The sequence below is a fragment of the Drosophila takahashii genome, chromosome 3L (assembly GCF_030179915.1).
Source record: "Drosophila takahashii strain IR98-3 E-12201 chromosome 3L, DtakHiC1v2, whole genome shotgun sequence".
Taxonomy (NCBI): domain Eukaryota; kingdom Metazoa; phylum Arthropoda; class Insecta; order Diptera; family Drosophilidae; genus Drosophila; species Drosophila takahashii.
This window is the reverse complement of record NC_091680.1, coordinates 155,771-175,454: the sequence shown is the minus strand read 5'-3', so window position 1 is coordinate 175,454 and position 19,684 is coordinate 155,771. Positions and strand designations below refer to the sequence as shown.

The following is a 19,684-nucleotide window of genomic DNA, read 5'->3' as shown; positions in this document are numbered from 1 at the left end:
GTTTAATAGGCAAATACAAACAGAGTTGACGGCGATTCAAACTTTTCATTTATTTCTGTATGTACTCGTGGCATATTCTTGTTAAAATTATGTAAATTTGTTTGATAATTAAATTGATTGCCTTAAAGATTATATTGCTGTTTTTAAGCTGCAGCAAAGTGGCATTTAACCTTACACTTATGACTAAAAATTGGAATTAGATGCTTTAACATATATACTCGTGAATTACAAAAGCGGCGGAGTAAAAAATTATGTAAGGATGAAGAGATAAGCGTAGCAACCAAACGAGTTATCAAAATGTAAGCTTGGTTATTGAAAATGTGTATATATGTACAAGTAGAAAATTATGAATTTCAAAATGGAATAACACTCTGACACTCGCGATCTCACTCAAACAAGCTAAAATTACATTCAAAACATTTACACTTCTTCCTTAAAAGCTAGACAACATACACATTATGCTAATTCAACAGTGCAAACGCATACAACGAACGATTTAAGCTACGATAACAGATTAGGTTTGGTACAATTTCATTCTTTTTGTTTTTTTGTCGCTGATAATTACATATTATAATAATATAGAATAATTCCTTTACAAAAAAGTCAGTCCATTGTTTTGGTTACCAGCTTGGCATTTTCAATCTGCTTATTATGACTACCCCCTTAGATCTTCATAAAAAACCGTTCTCACAATATGCCATTCGTATAGTACTGATAACCATCGTACAGTTTGGTTGACAGACTTTTCAACGAGTCCTGTACAAGCTGCTCAACTTTTCGTTCCATTTCTTGCTCGGTTAAATTCATATGAAAGCGTTTTCGGAGATTCTGTACGGTTCCGGAGCATCCATTTTTGAAGCATGGCAAATGGGCATCTGTGAAAAAATGGTATTATAAAACAAATGGGAACATTTGAGCCATTTCGTTTCGGAACTTACTGCTGCGCATGATTTCCACAAAGTTTATAATGCGATCCATATGCTTTCGGGCAGTCATCATCCCAACCAACAAGAGCCTATTAAATTCACGCCAATGCTCCGAGCTGGTGCCACCCATGACTTCAACAAATTCTGGCGTAAGCTTAAAGGGCGACTGTTCGAAACCTGTAAAAGTCCAATTACAACTTAGAAATATGCTCGCCCGTCAAGTACGGCAAAGTACCTACCCAAGTTCTTTGGAGATATACTCAAAATAAATCCAAAGTCAATGTGTATAATGTGCCCATCCGAATGGAATAGTATGTTGCCATTATGCCTTAATATAATGGAAGAAACGTTAGTGATAAAATGTTCAACAATAGAAATTATTTAGTGCTACCTGTCCTTGACTTGAAGCAAATATGAAATTAGACAGTACGCTGCACAGCTTTGAACAAAATTCTTCTGTGCGCGCCGAAAACTCTCTCCGGTTGGTGTGCCGTACTCATCGATAAAATAATCTTTCAATGATTTGTTAGAGTTCTTCTTGATTTGGTGGAGGGAGACAGTGTTGAGGATGGGCTCAATGAGACCACTATCATTCGAAAGGCAGACAATCTTGTACGGACGTACCCAAAGATCTACTTGTTCTTCTTGCCAGATAATTTTAAACATCTGCGATATATAACATGAGTTTAGAGCTCAAACGAATATTTATTGGCCTATCCAAACTGGTCTTACCTGTAGCAGTTGGGTAGCCATAAGTTCCTGGCGTAAATCATCGCCACACTTGACAATGGCAGAAAGTAGCCGCCAATTCGATAGATGGCCGTAGGGCGAGGACTCCCGGATGAGCTTTTCCTTTTCGTGCCACGGTTCCTAGAGGATGCGATTATTGTAAATATTGTGTTTAATGTAATTAGGTTAATAGGTACAAACCTTAAGGGCTGCTGCCGAGGGATCTTCTGGATCATTACTAAAGGATTTAGTATTCTCGCAGCTCAAGTTGCTGCAGTGGCGCAAGCGCACGTCGCCAATATTGAAGACGATTGGTGGTCCTGTTAAAAAATACCAATGGATTGCTTAGAATGGGTCTTACCATTCATTTTCATATGTACCCTTACCTTGGTCCCGTGAATCGCAAGAGTCCAGTGACATCTGTGAAATGGTGTCCCGCTCGCTTACTTTCCGCATATTAAGGTACTGCGCTGTAATCTCGTCCTCCTCCTGCGACCACACATCATCCTCCTGGAGCTGAAGTCCACCCAACGAATGGGCGTTGCCGCAACAGTTATGTGGGCCAGCGTCGCCGCAGCCGCCGTCGCCCTCAGCTCCTTTTTTTCGTCGGCCACTTGTGCCCTGCTGACTACTGCTGCAGCTGGAAGTACGGCTGCAGCTGAGATGCTGGTGCGAGTTCAGGCAGGACCCCTCCAGGTGCTCCTCGCTCTTCGTGTGCCGCAGAGAAGGCATCATCTTGGGTATCAAGGGCGAAGTGTATATGTCAGGAATTTCGACCACTTCTACGTAGATGATGTACGGGGTTTTGTCCTTCGAGTTGAGTACAGCGGTCTTTTCCTCCGTAATGCGAACGACATGGTGCGGAATGTCGGAGTAGAGAGGAAGCCAGACTCTTGCGGGCAGGTTCTTGTTGATCAGGTTGAGGGACATTCGCAGCGCTGAAGTCTTCTCCGCTTTAGAAGGCCATGAAGTTAGATTTTTACCCACATTCATCAACGCCTTCATAAACTCTTTCTGGGGCGCCGTCTTTGGAGCTCCACAGCTGCATAGCGTCCTCTGCCCCAGCAATCCGTTTACTTGGCCGCGCACCGTCTCAAAGCAGGTGCAGCCGTTGTCGAAGGCGTGTCCTGAGCTTAAGTCACCGAGGCACAGTTTAGCGGGTGTGGTGGGAAGAGTTTGCGTTGTGTACGGGGGCTGCTGGTACATACGGTGAGATATACTGAGTGTGTGAGGCGAGCGGGAGTCGGCTAGCAGCACAGTGGCGTCCGACTGGGAGCGGTGGTGTGTCTTCTTTGCGAAGGCAACTATCGACCTCGGTTCCCCGACGCCGCCGGTGCCTGCAGACTTCAGGTCGTTCTGGGCCAGCTTGTGCTCCTTCTTAGAGAATATTTCCTTCATGAGCGCCAGCTTTGATTTCCGGGAGCTGCTGTGCGAGTTCCCCAGCGAGTCTACTTGGTAGTTGTAGGCCTCCAATAGCCACAGACACTTGAGCGAAAAGTCCACTGACTTCCGACACCGAATGGTCAGGTACGGATCCAGAACCTCGGCTAGTTCATCCATCTGAATGTACATGACTATCAGTTGCGGTATGTACAGATCGACCTCCTGGTCGGGAAAACTGAAGATTTTATTGCCGATGAAGCTTAGCACTCCTGGTTCCTTCGAGTAAAAGAGGTAATGCACAGCGAAATGTATGTTGAAAACTGGTGACTCAAAGAAACGCAGAAGGCCGCTCTGTCCTTTTTCTGGCTTCTGAAGCAAGTCCGTCACGGGAGCTCGTTCGCTGATAAAGTACTTCACGACACCGGGGACAGGCAGTTTTAGTTTGTGGAGCGAGTTGATGGATGAGCACTTGGCAAGTTCTCCTTCACCAGCTTCACTATCTGCACCCGGAAGGCGCAAGTTGAGCGTCCGCTCCTTTACCTTGCAGTCGGCAGATGGGTCGGTAGGCTGTTGCAGTTTTGAATCCGCCGATGCCGCCTGTGGTTCCGTGGGCGTGGCAACAGGTGTGTTGGCAGCAGAGCTTGCAGCAGCCGCAGCTGCAGCAGCGGCAGCCTTTTTGCTGGAACTCGAAGTTAGCAGGCTGAAAAATTCCTTCTTTTTGGAAATGTCCGTGGGTGACTTGACTTGGTCCTGTGGCGAAGTGCCACCTCCGCTTGGCGAACTTACTACGGCCACCGCCGTTGAGTGATCGGGCTGCTCCTTTTGCTTGGCTGCGTTCTTCTTCTCATGGTTTTCGATAATGCTCTGGGCTGTTCGGAAGATGGCGTTCTTAGTGGCCCCAAAGAAGTTTTTAAATAGCACTTGATCGTTCTTGGTACTCTCCGTTGGTGTGGGAGTTGCAATCGGCGTTGGGATTGCCGGTGGAGTGGCTGGTGTCGCTGCTGCAGCGCAAGGTGTGGACAAGGGATCTGCCTCCGCGATGTGGCTGGATTCCCCGTCGCAATCCGCAGGTTCGATTTCATTGGGAGCTGTGCCGAGCTCAACATTGATAGCTGCCTGGGACATGTTCATAACGCGGTACCGTGTTCGGGCGTCGACGCCTGCATCCACAGTGTCTCCACTAGAGTGCTGATTGTGGGACACCTCATTGGCCTGGTCCAGGGCCCGCTGCTGCTGGCGCTTCTGTTTCCGAGATGGACGCAGGGTGCGACAGTCCAGGTCGGTGGAAGCGTGTGGGGGATAGAAGCAGAGATGGTCTGGTTGCATTGGGTTGTACTCCTCGTCGATGGACGTGGTCTCCATTAGATCAACGCACTCCTCCTCTGCATCGGCATCCGCTTCGGCGTCCGCATCCATCTCACCCGAATCGAGCGACTCATGTGAGTGGCATATGCGATTCAGAGATATTTGGTCCGACTCTGAGCCACAGATGATGCCTGCAGGTGGGAACAGTGTAGGAATGAGGGGTTGCTCACATGATTATACAGGAAAGCAAAAGGCACGACTGATCGACTGAAAAGTTCGCTCGCACTTACCAGAGTCATCTGACCCGAGACTGGTGAGATCCTCCCGCTTCTTGCTGCTGCCAGCGCTGCTGCAGCTGTTGTTGCTGCTGCTACCGCCGTTGCCGGTGCTGCTGACAATAGCCCCGATCATCTCCTGTCCGTTGGCCGCAACCGATTCACTGGACTTGGGCCGCACCCTTAGCGTTGGGCAGGATTCCACTGCAAAGAGTACGGTGACTATGAGTAAGTGACAGCAATAGGTACAATAGGTGGATCTTACCGACGGCACTGGACCTGCAGGCGGATGCTAGACAAATCGACTGCTGGTGCTTCGGCACTGGATGTTGCATGTTCGCCCTAGTGGCTGCAGTCGTGGGCGTGCACGCCGTCGTAGTCGGCACAGACATCAGGGCCGGTGTGGGCGTGGCTGGGGGGGACAGAGCGGCCGTTACACTCGCAGCTGTCGTGGCAATCTTCGAGCACATATTTGCACCGAGAATGGACGGGGAACAGAACGTATTTTCGCTCTCGGCATTTGGAGATGACACCTCGACCTGGACGGGAGATAACAGATTTTTGTAGATCACTCTATGGATAGCCATTGGCGGGGCCGAGGACAGTGAAGCATTGTTACAGTTCCGAGCTGGCATGGGCGGCTTTTTAGCTACTCTCGATAACGACAAAAGTACACAAATATTTAGCACTAGGGTAAGTGCAAAAGTGAATAACAATGCCAGCAACGCAACGATAAAATATAAATAAACAGCTCGTCGCACACAGCCACACGCTTAGATAGAGACTTAGAAACTTTCCAGGTTTTACTGCTTTCACTGCGGGTGTGTGCTTCGAGTGTTCGTATGTGCATCCGCGGCCAACAAGGTTAGCGCGGTGCAGGTGGGGGCTTCGCCTCGGAGAAGCTAATTGCCTCGATTGGGCACTGGTAGCAAACTCACCTCTGGAATGCGTTGCAGGGCACTGTCGAGGCTGCGATTCCGGTGGTGCTGCGTATGGTTAATGCGAGTATTGGTCACCTGCGAGACGGGCGGCAGCAGTATGCCCATGGATCTGGAAGGAGAACAGAGAGAACTCGGATTAGAATGTGAAAAAATCAATGCATCTGTTGCGGGAAGGGAAATATGCTTGGAAATGGCAAAGCACTCGGGCACACACACTGCTCACTCACTCGTTCACTACGTCGCAGTTATCATATCGCTCCGAGCGATTTGACCGGACGATAAAACCCAGCTAGGCGGCGATTCCGATTCCCTTCAAATTAAATTAGCAACATACACAGGCCAGGAAAATACATACGGTCGAGAACAATGCGCGTGAAACACAGAGAAGCCCGAAAACACTGCGAAATGGATATAGATAGGGGGTGGCGGAGGCGGAGGGCCACAACAGAGAGTCGACAGGGAAAAGCTACGCGAGTACTCGGCCCACAATGGCTGACTAATCGAGCAGCTTTCGGGGGCCTTTGTTGACAGCTGGTCGCTGCCTAAGCTTGCGGGTTTGAGCCAAAGCTCGAGACGATGACGTAGTGAAAGCTCGCCGATCCGCCCCAAGTACTCAAGAGAGTGCGGTGCGAGGGTGGATATGAGAGTCAGTATCTCAGCCTTATCAGGTATTTGCCAGGAAGCCTTATCTCCGTCAGTACACCTATTACGCGAACAGCAATCAGGCCCGATAAGCGCTGAAGTATGATAACCTGCCCGGCCTGCCGTGCTCTCACGGGATTTCCGAAGGGACGGGGCCGCGACCTTCGGCGGGGAAATAGGTGCGCTTTGCACCCGCCAACCCACTTTTACCGCGGGTTCAACAATCTCTGACGGAGCAAAACAACAGCAAACAGCCATTGGATTATCACTTTGGACGGACGAGAGGAATTCAAGTCGGATGCTTCCTGGTGCTGAGGGGCGGACCACTGCCGTTCTGTGGCCATGCCGGACTCCTTATGCGATCGATTGGCTGGTGCCTTGCCAACATTCGCGCCATCTCATTTCGCATGCGGGTCGCCTGTCGTTCGCCCATCTGCCGGCGATGGCCACTTCGCTGACGGGCTGTCTGGCATGTGGCTGCGCTTCTAGGTGTCTCCGACGCTGAGATTGCAACCGAGGCTTGTGAACTCGACTGTGTGCAAAGCGAATTCCAAGCATTCCAAGCCACATTAGTTGCTCGTTGTGTCAATTATTTACGCATTTGCATTAATTTGCCGAGCTTTCGACGCTCCCGTCGCTCGCCAGGGGCTTGCCTCCGCATTGGCTGTTGATGGGCCCTGCCTGCTTAATGTCCGCACATCACGTATTGTGATTTGCGTAAGTAGACTTCGAAACTCGGTTGAAGGCCGCTCGGAGGGAGCAGGGCTCTTACTTTTTCCGAGACTGTGGGACAAACCCTTCACCCCTATAAAAAAATTCTGGTTGATTAGGGATTGGGGAAACTATTCCCGTCACATTGCTATCTACTTGCAGAGGTCGACGACTCGTGCTCTAAACATTCGGATCCTGAGTGCAAATGCCTCGTTAAGTTTGTTGACCAAGCCCCTGTGTTTGCGCACCAGCTTTCTGGCCATTCATCACTGCTTGTTTGAATTAAGTGTTATCAATAGCACAGTTTTCCAACGCTTTTCCTGTGCGGACTAAACGTTTCCATTCGCCATGCGAGTGCAATAGAATCTACTCCTTTTACCTTCTATTTGACCAAAAAACGGCCCAAGACTTCCGCTGAAATGTAGCAAAAGCCTTCCGTGTTTCCGTTTTTCCCTTTTCATTTGGTATTTGCCGCTGGGTTCGCTTCTGAACTTGGAACAGAGGAACCCCGAGTGGCTAAAAGTTTATAGTTGCAAGGAAGAAGTATTTATGGGGGAGGCTGAAGGAAAAGGAAAGCTAACGAAATTAAATAAAGGTGGGGGGAAAAGCTGCAACCGCACAATTGGCGGCATGAGAGCGAGAGCGGCGAATGTTGTCCTAGGCAGGCGGAAGGGGTGCCGCCTACGGCAAGGTGCTGCGGGATGGGCAAGCTCCACATCCGTACAGCCGCACAGGAGCGCTTTGCCGGCGCACGCACTCAACAAAGACAGGGTGTGGCACGTCATCTGCAGGCAACTCGTGTACATACACACAGCCCGCCAGCAGACAGCAGCAATAGCTTTTCCACGGTCAAACTGGGTATTAGTCAACCAAATTTAAGCCCTGAAGGGTGCTTTGGGTGACGGAGTTAATGCTGATCAAAATGGTTTGACAATCGCAAAGCTGGTGTTACTTTACAATAATCTCCTATGCGCTGATTTTTATGCTTCACGTAAAATTATTGTACTGTAAGAACATTTCCATTCTCTAGTCCGGCAGAGTCATGAATCACTGGTGCGCAATAACTTGACGAATATGTAAAACTACACAGTTGCAACTGCCGTGTTGCATACTCGATTTTCTGCCATTACATGTGTGCATAGCTGTCGACTTCTTTATGTACAGCTTTTAACATAGGAAAGAAAAAAGCGCTCGGCACACATTGCGGATTTTTTCAAGAAATCTGCATCTATGGGCCTCCACCAACGCAATGCGACTCAAGTGCACGTTCTGCAGCCTGTAACGAAATTCCACAGGCAAAATGTATTATTTTAAAGATTATTTACATGTTCATGCGCTGTTTCTGTTTGTGCGCCATACTCGGCCTCTAGGAAGCGGAGGCAGACCGACCCAAATAAATAAACGAACCAACTAAAGTTTAATGGAAATCTGATGAAATTCTGTTCTATCCGACGAAGGTAAGCCAAGTGGCTCGACAAATCAATGCAAATTAAAAGGTCCTTTTTAGCGACCGGATTCCTGCCGAAGGAAGCAGTCGATTGGGAGGAGCTGAAGTGGAGACTTTTGCTACGTTTGCGTGAGGCGTCGTTTTTCCGCCCCCAAACTCTTAAAGTCGCTGCAATTTTTCCCTGCCCCTTCAGCCAGTTTAATAATAGGTATAGGACACTACTAACACTTTAATGGAAAGATTTAACCGGACTCACCTGAAATCCAAACTCAGGTTTCTTTGGTGCGTGGAAATACGTTTTGGGGGATTCGCGGTACTTCCCGTGGAAGCACAAGGGGCTCCGTCGCCCGACTGCGCGACACTAAGATTGGGCCGGCCGTGCACGGAGGGCATAGAGTGGTTAAACACTCGGCTCAGGCTGAGACGGGGCTTGGAGTAGCGCGAGTGCTTGGGCGTACTGGCGGCGGAGCTGGCTCCCGGCAACGCCGTGGTCGTGGGCATCTGGCCTCCAATGGGCAAGGTGACCGGGGCGGCCATTAAGAAGGCGGGAATGTTGTTTCCGTTTCCATTGCCCAAGTCTGATCCCAGCGAGGACAGCGTAGTGGTGGAGCTCGAGTGCGGCTCGCAGGTTATGGCGAGCGACGACTGGCTGTGAGGGCTATTCATCCCGCAGGTGGCAGACGAGGAGCTGTGCTGACTTATACTGGGACTCGGATGGCTGACCGATGCGGACACGGAAGCTGAGGTGCTCTCCGCCACCGTTGGACTGTGCACCACGGTGCTGTTGCTGTGTTCGCTCGAGCTGCTGGTGCTGGTGCAGGCGGCTGTGGAGTGCTCGGAGATGTCTTCGTCGTCCGTCATCGCAGTCGGTGGTGGGCAAGTCCAGGTGTCAGCCACCTCCAGGTTCGCGTTGTCGCCAATTGCTGTGGACGGGCCCACGCCTCCGACGGCCTTTCCGTTCATGTTAAAATCGGAGAGCGTCTCGGCACTGGACAATCGTACCGTCGCCGGCAAGCAGTGGTCCACCACATCGACTCCGGTAGCCATTGTCGCCACCGGGGTAGTACCGGCCGGCCTGTCCTCCGCCACAACCACGATGGGGGAAAGCAGCTTGTTGGCAGTCTCGATCTCGCGTATGTGGCGCAAGTACTGGTAGCCACTGCTCTGGGCCACCGGCTTCTTCTTGGCCACGCCGCCGCCCACGCTGGCTATGCTGATGCCGACACCGACGATTCCTCCGCCGTGGTTCTGTTTGCTCTCCCCGGTGACAGTTCCATTGGCCGCGCTCGTGGGCGAGTTGCAGCTCGCGGCGGTACTCTTTTTTCCCTTAAATGCAGATATGACCGAGTTCATTTTGATTTTGTTGCGGGCAGGGTTCAACTTTTGGCTTCTTTCGGTTATTGAGTTGACTTAAATGGCTATATACGCAGTTCTTTGTGGCACAACCTTGGGATTGCTTTCGTGTTCCATTGCTCGGCTATTGGCTCTCGAGTGAAATATTTCGTTCTGAGTCATAGGTCGACTTCTCAGCTATCCGCCCTGTCGCCTCCGCTCATTGTCGCGAAGCGTGTGGCCCTCATATCACCGCGGCCTTTGTTATTGTCGTAGCTGCAGGCGCTGCTCGCCTGTCGACGCGCTGGAAAGATAAACAAAAAATTGGTGTCAATTAGTAATTTTCGATCAATTGAATACCCTCGCATTCTTCGTAGCCAACCACTATGCAATTTCCTGAAACTGTATAAAGTACATTATGCGTAGGCTCTTCCAAACGCGCCTATTTGCTTGTTTCTAACAAAAAAACTCCTTAGGTCACGAGCCAAGAAGAGTACTGAAAATAAAGGCTATTTTGTTCTTCTCCGAATAACAACTCGACTCGGCGAGACAAAGTTCCACTTTATATTATTAAAAAACACACATAGTTAGACATACATACGCATGCGATAATATATATTTTTGGCTGTCGAGAGCAGCTAGAAATAAAAACATACGAATGATCAACATCGCAATCAGTCGGTATTTTACGGCATTGGGGAATTAAAATAAATGATGATTAAAAACCTATATATTATATGTGGGAGATGGGACATTGTCTTTCAGAGTGTGTTTCCTCCCAATAGTTGTGCACTGCCTTGACCTATTTAGTCATGATGTCAAGAACAAACCAGGAGGTACTTTCTTTGGACTATTGACATTTAGCACGGTTTCCCTTTCTCTTCGAGCTGTCCGAAAGTGCGAAATGGAACGTGGGAATAGTACATGTGTGCGGAACGGAAGAGCTGCACTTTGATTTTTCCACGCCTAGAACTCATGCCTTATTTTCCGTTTTGCGCTGCTCCTCGGCTTTGTAGTCTTATCTTAGTCGGCCCCATCGCCCAGCATTCTCGTTCGGATGTGCAGCTTTCATTGAGACATTTAAAATTCATGAGTTTGTGACCTGACCCCAATTACGTCTTAGCTCATCTGCAGTGGACATTAGCCAACAATTAGTGCTGGCGTTAAATGTTTGGTTAGAGCGATTTGTCGCAGGTGATTTAAATGGGATTAGTGATCAATAAAATACGTTTGAATCGACGATTATATAGATTAATATGATATGTAACTGATTTGACAACTGCAACTGATTTTAAAGAGTGTTTTGCAGATTTTTTGACCTGTACGACTCTAACACCTGACACCAATTAATTTAAGTGGGAATTGTGTTAGTTTAAAAAATAAACATTTACTGTACCGTGGCGTGTGTCATGAACTTTAAAAAACACCCGTTTGACTGGCCCATTTGTTCGCAGCCTTTGGGCACGGTTTGGTAAAATTCCTTTTCGGAATAGGCACGCTCTTTTTGTTGCGCCCCTTCTTCAGCTCGTGCGTCATCCCTTAAAGCAGCAGCTGCGGCTTGCGCAAGCAGCTGGAATCAGCTTCTCAGCGCACAGCTGTGCTGCTCCAGCGATTTGGGAGCTTTGCAAAACACGCCGAGTTTTCATTTGACGAACTCCAGAGCATGGGACATCATAACTGAGAGCTGCCAACGAACTTGGGGGGCAACAGAAGACATTTCAATGCTGCAAAAGTAAAAAACTTTCAATTGCTGCAGCTGCAGCAGATCTTTTAAGTGGTTCGTTGGTTGGTTGCATTCTCAGCCTACTTATTCTGGGAGGCTGTATGATTCGCTAAGAAAATTGTGCCACCCGGGAATTTCTGCAATTTAATGATCCAACGACGTGGCTCCGTTCTCTGCAATTCGCAACCCTCCGCCGCGCTGTTCCACAAAATATGCAATTATTATTTCATGTTCTACATAGCTTGCAGTTCATCTTGGCAGCAGACGCACAGCGGGGATCTGCATACAAGACTAGCACTTAAATTGCACGCCCACTTAACCCACAAGTCGCTGACTCCGCTTGTAAGAAATTAAATATTGTACCACCTTTTCCAAAAAATAATTCACCTACATCAAATATACTTCTCCGAAGCATTTCATTAATTGAAGGCTTGTTTACATTTCAAATAGATACACGGACCAGCTTTAAAGGCTGAAAACTCTCTTAAAGTTACAACCATTTCCTGGCTCCTGAGCTCAGAAGCGCAGGCGCAGGGCGTGGCCGCCTGCTGGGATACTAAATTTAATGTAAATGTTTTCAAGGCTAAAAATACGACAGAAACAGGAATATTTCAAGACTTTAATAATTATATTTTTTAATATTAAATAGCGGTAATATTTTTAAGGGCTTCACCTATCTGTTCCCAATCATTAATGGGAGCTAATTACATTTAGGAAAAAAGCTACCGCGATCGCTTAAAATGCAAGAAAACTTAATTGACGGAACGGCATATGTTAGGCGGTGAGCAACTGTAAGTGGCCACTAATTTTGTCGAACTTCGAACCAGCGGTCAACTTTTAACACTTTCTCAAAGCGAAGGTCGTTTAGTCGATATGCAAATTGGCAGCCGAACAACTTGCACAACTTTTGCAATATGGATTTGAATAAGCAAGACAGTCCGCGCGTTTTTGTTTTTGATTTACCAAACCTATGCCACATGTTTGCAAGAAGCCCGCGAATCCGATCACCAAGTGCAGCTTTGTGGTACAGCATTCCGCATCACTCGCTGTTGTTAGCGAAAGAAAACCAGTTTTTGAAGTGAACAAATTTTGCGTTAAAATGAAATGCTGGCTTTTAGTTAAAAATGAACTCTGTGCAATATTCGCTTCCTAAATCCTTTCCAAATCATCCCATCCACCTCTCTTCATCTTCAACTCTGCACTCACTGGGAACCAATCCACATCATTGGCAGCAGCAACAGCCGTTAAGGAGATTACGCTCGGTTGCAATAGTGAATCTAAAGTTTCACATTCCGTTTCTGTGCGGTTAATAAACCGCAAACTGCGCGAGACAACGCAGTTAGAGGCAGATATATACGCAGTTAGAGGTAGATATTTTTTCTACGGCCGAAGCAGACTCCCTCTGAAACCTGTGATTTTTTGAACGTTGCTATCAAGGTCAGCACAATCAGACAGGCAACACACTACACACACATGCTCGCACGTAGTGGAATAACTTTTTCAAAATACATAGAATATGAGACCAGCGGCTGTAGAACCACACCGATCCAATACACCGAATACAAATTGGTCCAAGGCAACCAATTCCGTCGAGATTGAATGAATGTTTAAATTCCCTACTCTGTTAAAAACATCAGGAGCTGAGTTGACTCCGTTCAACAGGGTTCACGTCCGTTCATCAGCCCCCAAGGTAAACATGGGACAAGTCTACGGTCAGGTACCAAATTTGTTCGCTGCAGATCGGACAATACTACAGTGACAGAAAATCAATTTACAGAAATAATCTAATCTTTGGAGACACTAGTTCTCTATCTCCGTTTTTTATTAGCTAACAGAAACGAATTATTATGTGCTCACTTCCAGCGTAAGTGCGAGAGAACCTACAAACTGACAAACGAGAGCGGTCACTTTGTTGTGAACTCGTATTCATGTCTCCGAAATCGGTTAACTGAACTATCTAATTGAGCAAATCCACTTGCCTTGGCCCAAACTTCGAACAATGTTTGCTTGAACTGCAGCGAGGCGAGGCACAGTTGTAAGTCACGGCGATTCCAAGCTGTCAGTGAACTTAGGCCCCAAATGGACTCCATTAAAATTGGACTCCAAAAGCAGCTGCAGCGAGGGTCCAGAAACAACCCGAATGCATTATGATCGGCATTGTCACACAACATTAACTTTACGTCGCTTTAAGAAGTGACAGCGAGTCAGCCGGAGTGCATGAGGAAAAGCCTAATGGCAATTTCTCATCTTCGGCTGGGGGAAAGTTGAGTTACACAACTATTGGGTGGCTTAGAGGCGGAGGAAAAGCAGAGCTCGCATCGCCCATTCCATCGTTCCACTCTATTCCACATCAATTCCTTGGGAGATTTTTTTTCTGGTTGAAAATTGAAAGTAATTAAAGCCCTTATGGCCACTTAATACGTTACGACTAACGAAAGTTCTGCATTCAGCGAAAGTGATTCCCAAAATCGTAAAATTCATATTATTGTTAACCCAGTCACGCGGTTGTTTCAAGTTGAAAGAGTTGCGTGACTACCGTTAACCCACACTAAATAGTGCAACTTTGGCACGCAGAAAAATTAAGAGCCCTGCGGAACAGATTTACACATGACAATAGGATCTTGGACAGAAATAATTCATTGCCTCCCAATCAAAGCTATCCTATTCTATGTTTATATGTATTCTGTCATCCTATTCAACCGTTCCTCTTGCTAAGTATAAGATGCGCGCTCACTGCACGGACTTTGATCGGACGGATGCACAAAGTACCTTATCAGTGCCTCTCAAAGGCAGATCCCATTCGGTCGGGCATGAATAAATGATCGCTGTTGGCGAGGGCGACAGACACAGAAACAGAGGGGATGGAAGCAGTCGCGCCTCGGACTTTAAATACACAAGTCGTGATGAATTTGTGGGCGTCGTGAGCAGATAATGTGTCTATATAGGGGCGCAGCCATTTCAGTTTCAGTGTGGGTAACCGCCGAGATCTTTGTGATGAGATTGATAATTTGGCCCGCTCTGCTTCTGTTTGTTGGACGCCTTTGCTTTTCACGAGGCACTACGTCAGGAAATAGGAATTCGTTAAGAAAAATTTAAGCAGCCTTCATTTCCCCAATCAACTCTCCCCACATCGGTCATGACAGAACAGCTGGGTTTATTGTTTTGGATACTACTGTGTGATTGGTTTAAGAGGCCGCTTCTTCAGTTCATTCAAGCGCTCCTGGAACACGCTCTATGGTGCGTCCCAAGCCGAAAATGATCCGCGCCGCCGGGATAGTGGACGACCCGGGTCGGGTGGCACCGCTGCCCTACCTCAACTTCCTCCGCTACCTGAAGCGGAACGTCTTTCGCCGCTCCGATCTGCGCCACTTACTCCAGGTGGGCCTCGTCCATTGGAACGCGCTGAGCGATGCCAAGAAAAGGTTGTTCGAGCCAGAAGTATGCACAGTAAACAAGACCGTATCTTTAGCTCACTTTCCTCCAATCTCCCAGCGCATTTTGGCCCGTGTGGCTCGCATACGAAGGACTACTCGGCGGCGCAGATTGCTGCGCCGTAATCAGCATGGCCAAAAAGGACGGACTGCAGTGCGACGCCCGATCTACGATAAGCGTCCTCCGCCTAGTCGCCGCAGACCCAAGTAAAGGCTGTCCCGTTGGACCTGAACACCTAGAAGTTGTTACGTTCGTTCACCTGAAGCTTAGCCAGGGCACACTTTCAAATACGTCAAAGGCCCAATACCTTTCTTTGCTTTACAGTCCACATTTCTATCTTTCCCTTTGCGGTGGTTCTGTGACCCAGTGGCAGCGACGTGCTCTACTACTAATAAGCTGGTCACATGAGCCGCCGTCTAGCGTGGAGAGGTCGACAAAGAATCCTACTTAACCTCTAGTAACCAACTTGCCTCGACAGATTGTCTTGCGTAATCAAGACTCGGTCGCGTGGGTTGCTGGAGACATGCAAACCAATACCCTGAAATCACTTTCACTTTTTCCACTGCCTTTGGACTCTTTCGCATTTCGCCCGCTGAAGAGGAGGCACAGTCCGCAAGTACTTCCGGTTGTCTCTGAGCATTTTACATTTTCTGTTCTCGATGTGTTTCAAGAATGCTTCAATTTTTGGGGAGCTGTGGACTGATCAAAATATATATATTTTAATTACAAATACAACAAAAAGATGTTTGTTTTCGGAATAATTACGTCACCTTTAAACCAAAACAATAATCAGCATTCAGCTGCCGACTTCAGTGAAGGGGCGACCTTCCTTTGTCTCGGCCAAATCGCTATAGCGATATGAACAGAATCATATCGGATAAAGATCTGGATGATCCGAACTGTGCACACAACGAGAAAGATAGTGGGAAAACACAATTATCCGAGCCTTCTCCCCAACAAGTCGCTCTTTGTTTGTCAATAAATTATTTATCAATTTTAATTTCCGCTTACCACACAAAAACACAGCAGCCACGCAAGCAAGTGGAGAAACAAAAATAGTGACACTAAATGCCTCGCTTCAGCCTCAACTAGTTTTCAGCTTCAGTTTGCGCTGACGAACCTGAATGCCCGCAGTGTTTGCCATGATTAGTGATCGGAAACCTATCCAAACTGGTTGCCTTCTGCTCTGAAACGAATTCCCGTTTCGGATGCTTCCACTCGGACCCCTCTGCCTGTTGTGGTTAACTAACTCAACTATTTGGCAAGCGTCTGCCGACGCAACTTGCGGCAGCGGGCATGCGGCAGGTAAATTGACAGCGGCGGTTGCAGCGCTTATGTCACAGTTATCGCCACTCGACAGAGTTATTACACCTTAATTGCCCTGTCCCGCTGGCTGCTCCTCTCCCCCTCAAGCGGTCTGGTCCCCGGACTGGTTCCAACAGTCGCTCCATATAAAATCAGCTCCCGTTGGAAGCATCTCCGCTGGTTTTCGATGTTGCCGAGAAGTTATCTAAGGTATCTGGAGAAGGTGTTCTTTTCAGTGCCGAAGCGAAACGAAAACGAGCGCAGTTCGGAGAGCACCGAATCGAAGTCAAGCTACAGCGGCTCGCGAGGCGAATCAACGGGCTCCACTGTCTGCTCCACTCTTTGTTTCCGTTTGTTTTCCGAACTTGTTTACACTTTGGTATTCGCACTCGCTCTCGGCGTGGTTACGCACTGGCATTGGTTTGGCCCGCTGTTCTGCGAAGGGTTCAACGACTCAATTGCCTTTGGGAGCATTGAGTGCAGCTTAGTATCGCAATCTAAGCTGGTCAAGGAGCTTATCGGTGGGATTAGCGAACACTTCACCTGCGTAACTGCAAGTCAATGAACTGTCGAAAAAGACCATCAGAGCAAGCGACTCTAGCCAAATGCCAAGTGCACGGAAGTGCAGTTATTTAAATGGCATCGTGGGCAGCCAGCAGCCGTCCGCCTTGCCTAAATGTCAGATTTCCGTGCCTGCATTCCGTATTTCCTCTTATTCTGCAATCCCCTATGTGCAGTAGCTGCATCTAAAGAGCACCAAGACAGATTGAGAGAGCCTGGGGAAGGCGGAAGAAAGATCGTGACAGGGAGCACAGTAAACAAGCAACAAGGGCGGAGGTTTGTAGCCAGATACGACCGAAATGGTGATTAATGCCTTATCACGCGCCACGAATAGCATTCATTTCCATGTAATCCAGTCCTAAAAGGGAAATACTCACAGTTCCTTGCTAGTCAGTCGGCGATGTAATCCACTGGGTATCGAAGACTCGATGCCGATGCCAATTAGCGCAGATAAGTAGGGTATGCCACTTTCACTTGTGGCTTTTCGCGTTGGAACTCACAACAGCGGCGAGTAGAAATTCCTATTATTATCGCTCACAGTCACCGACGCTGGGGCAGGTGGAAGAGAGGAGGCGCCACTGCGACACCTTATTGTCGCTCACTTGCAGGGTGGGGTACAGGGTACAGGGTACAGGGTACCAGTTATGCCCAGCAATAAACAATTGAATTTTGTAGTTGCACAAGCACCAGCACTAGCACCAACACCAACATACAACCACCACAGGCGTACGCGACTTGCAAAATCTCGTTTTGCTTATGTGCGAGTGTGTTTGCGAGCACCGCTGGCTGTGTGCGTGCGAAAATTCAACCGACGAGAAATCACAATTCGACGACACTTGTTTCAATATTTTGCCAGCTCTCTGCTGCTGCTCGATTCCCCGCGCGTCTCGGGTTTTGAATCTTAATATAAATAAGCTGTGCAATTACTTTGGCCGAGGGCGAGACACAGACGCAGCGACGTCAGACACACACACACGGAGGAACAAAAAGAGACGCGCCCATAGTGTGTATACACTATCAATACACAAGGGTGCTCGAGGAAGCCTATTCGGCCTGTTCGGCGTCTGTACACAACTCTACGCACCGTCGCGGCACTGGAAAACTCGGTTTTCCTCTGCTTTCTTTGTATTCACCACAAAACAATTACGCGACGAGCGTCCGCACGTCCAAAGCGATCGAGTTTTTTTTTTTTTGTGGTGGGCCCGTGTTGCGTTTCTGAAAAATACCAAGCAGCCGATGTTTGCCTAAAAAATCCATTCATCGATATATATATGTTTCCATAGAGGGCGCCTTAAACAGTTCCCCCTTCCGCCAATTTGGCGCTCCAAAATGTTAGATTTCGTGGTTATTTAACAGCACTGTTAAGATACAACGTTTTCTTACATTGGCAGAGCAGCGGCAGAGGCGCAACAGTTCTGCCAATGTAAGAAAACGTTGTATCTTAACATTTCTGTTAAATTGAGACTGGCCAGTTTCAATGTTTGCCTAAAAAATCCCCATCCACATCCCACACATAGAGGGCGCGCGTTTCCTTAAACCAGTTCCCCCTTCCACCAATTTGGCGCTCAAAAATGTTAGATTTAATGGTTTTTTAACAGCAATTTTTCTTACATTGGCAGAGCAGCGGCAGAGGACTAACAATTCTTCCAATGTAAAAACGTTGTATCTTAACATTTCTGTTAAATTGTTGCAATGTGGCCCTAAAAAAATCCAGTGAAACCCTTCCTGGGTACATTTTAGTATGCCCATGCTACTATCGATATTTGTCGAAGAATTTTTGAAAATGAGCGCCAAAAATGTAACTACTGGGTAGTTCTATTCTATTTTAAGTTACTAGTTTGCTTCAGGAACCGTAAATAATCATTATTTGAGATTTTTATTTTAACTGTGATAATTTGTTTTAAACGTCAAAAATAACGTTCTTTATACTCTTGTCCACAAAGTATATGCATTTCAACAAATCTGGAAAGCAAATTAACTGTTATTTGTTCATGTCTATAAAGTGCATTAAAACCAGTTAAATTGTTAATTAAAACTTGTACAAATCTCAGAAGGCCTTTTAAAATAAAAATCACAAATAACTGTTATTTACGGTCCCTGGTAAAAAGGGTAAAATTTGCAAAAATATGCCGCGTTCAAAATAAAATACGTCACATGGAACTTTGTGTGCAATCCAACAAATTTTTGGACTGCTCGTTTAAAATATGTTTTTCACCCAAAATCCGATGTCTAGTTATTATATATTTTATACTACTTACATACCTGAATAAAATTCTGTAAGCTTGGTAATCATTAAAAATAAGAAATGGAAATGCCATTTTTATGGACTTATCTCTTAGTGAAACTGGGTTCCAGCAATATACATTACTCTGTAGAGCTATCGCTTGCATCTGGAGGACGGCATAAATTGAAAAATGCGTTCTTAAGTGACGCTTAGACACATTCTTTAGTAAATTGTGCAATTGTCTGAGCGGTCCAAATTAGACAACACAACACAGCAGACCCAGTTCTTAGGCGGCACACATGCGTTCGCAAGATTGAGATCTCGAGGCGTAGATTAGACCCTTCGAACCGGACAGCCACAGCCGGGCTTGCGTGAGTTCAACAATCTCTAAATTGGTCGCTGCAGTCGAAGTAAATTGTGCTGCGCTCAATTGGACCCTTCTCCGCCAGCGCCCTCCACATTAATTTCATTGCCTTGGAATGGCTTTCCTTAGATATCATCCGCAACAGACATCTGTCATCGGGGAAATAACCTAAAGATTTAGAAATTCGTAGCCATTAATTATACCCGTTACTCGTAGAGTAAAAGGGTATATTGTATTCGTGCAAAAGTATGTAACAGGTAGAAGGAAGCGTTTCCGACCCCATAAAGTATATATATTCTTGATCAGGATCACTAGCCGAGTCGATCTAGCCATGTCCGTCTGTCCGTCTGTCCGTCTGTCTGTCTGTCTGTCTGTCTGTCTGTC

General features: G+C 47.3%; 2 protein-coding genes across 5 annotated transcripts; one reads left to right on the top strand and one right to left on the bottom strand.

Annotated features, from left to right (window-relative positions):
• Positions 1 to 25: 25 nt before the first annotated feature.
• On the bottom strand, positions 26 to 17,902 carry fwd (phosphatidylinositol 4-kinase beta fwd). Of its 2 annotated transcripts, XM_017160336.3 has the most exons (12): positions 17,090 to 17,902; positions 8,616 to 9,995; positions 5,557 to 5,668; positions 4,884 to 5,157; positions 4,634 to 4,822; positions 2,042 to 4,534; positions 1,857 to 1,975; positions 1,659 to 1,796; positions 1,318 to 1,592; positions 1,166 to 1,254; positions 939 to 1,103; positions 26 to 875 (listed from the first exon to the last, which is right to left on the bottom strand). In XM_017160336.3, the coding sequence occupies exons 2-12, from the start codon at positions 9,710 to 9,712 to the stop codon at positions 688 to 690; spliced, it is 5,139 nt and encodes a 1,712-aa protein (XP_017015825.2). In that variant the 5' UTR covers positions 9,713 to 9,995; positions 17,090 to 17,902; the 3' UTR covers positions 26 to 687. The 2 variants fall into 2 exon arrangements, with proteins under 2 accessions (XP_017015825.2, XP_017015826.2); XM_017160337.3 differs by lacking the exons at positions 8,616 to 9,995; positions 17,090 to 17,902 and adding an exon at positions 5,787 to 6,049.
• Positions 14,488 to 15,555, top strand: ddbt (deadbeat). 3 transcript variants are annotated; one of them, XM_070214765.1, is made up of 3 exons: positions 14,507 to 14,852; positions 14,907 to 15,095; positions 15,171 to 15,281. In XM_070214765.1, the coding sequence occupies exons 1-2, from the start codon at positions 14,649 to 14,651 to the stop codon at positions 15,054 to 15,056; spliced, it is 354 nt and encodes a 117-aa protein (XP_070070866.1). In that variant the 5' UTR covers positions 14,507 to 14,648; the 3' UTR covers positions 15,057 to 15,095; positions 15,171 to 15,281. The 3 variants fall into 3 exon arrangements, with proteins under 3 accessions (XP_070070867.1, XP_070070866.1, XP_017015827.1); XM_070214766.1 differs by having other exon boundaries at positions 14,488 to 14,836; positions 14,907 to 15,555; XM_017160338.3 differs by having other exon boundaries at positions 14,508 to 14,852; positions 14,907 to 15,196.
• Positions 17,903 to 19,684: the final 1,782 nt, after the last annotated feature.

Excerpts from the sequence above, each read along its gene's own strand:
- ddbt (XM_070214766.1), top strand. The coding sequence starts at position 14,649 with ATGGTGCGTCCCAAGCCGAAAATGATCCGCGCCGCCGGGATAGTGGAC. Across the intron at positions 14,837-14,906 it reads CTGAGCGATGCCAAGAAAAG|CGCATTTTGGCCCGTGTGGC; the intron begins GTTGTTCGAGCC and ends CCAATCTCCCAG.
- fwd (XM_017160336.3), bottom strand. The coding sequence starts at position 9,712 with ATGAACTCGGTCATATCTGCATTTAAGGGAAAAAAGAGTACCGCCGCG. Across the intron at positions 5,158-5,556 it reads CCCTGCAACGCATTCCAGAG|GTCGAGGTGTCATCTCCAAA; the intron begins GTGAGTTTGCTA and ends TCTCCCGTCCAG. Across the intron at positions 4,823-4,883 it reads CTGCAGGTCCAGTGCCGTCG|TGGAATCCTGCCCAACGCTA; the intron begins GTAAGATCCACC and ends TACTCTTTGCAG.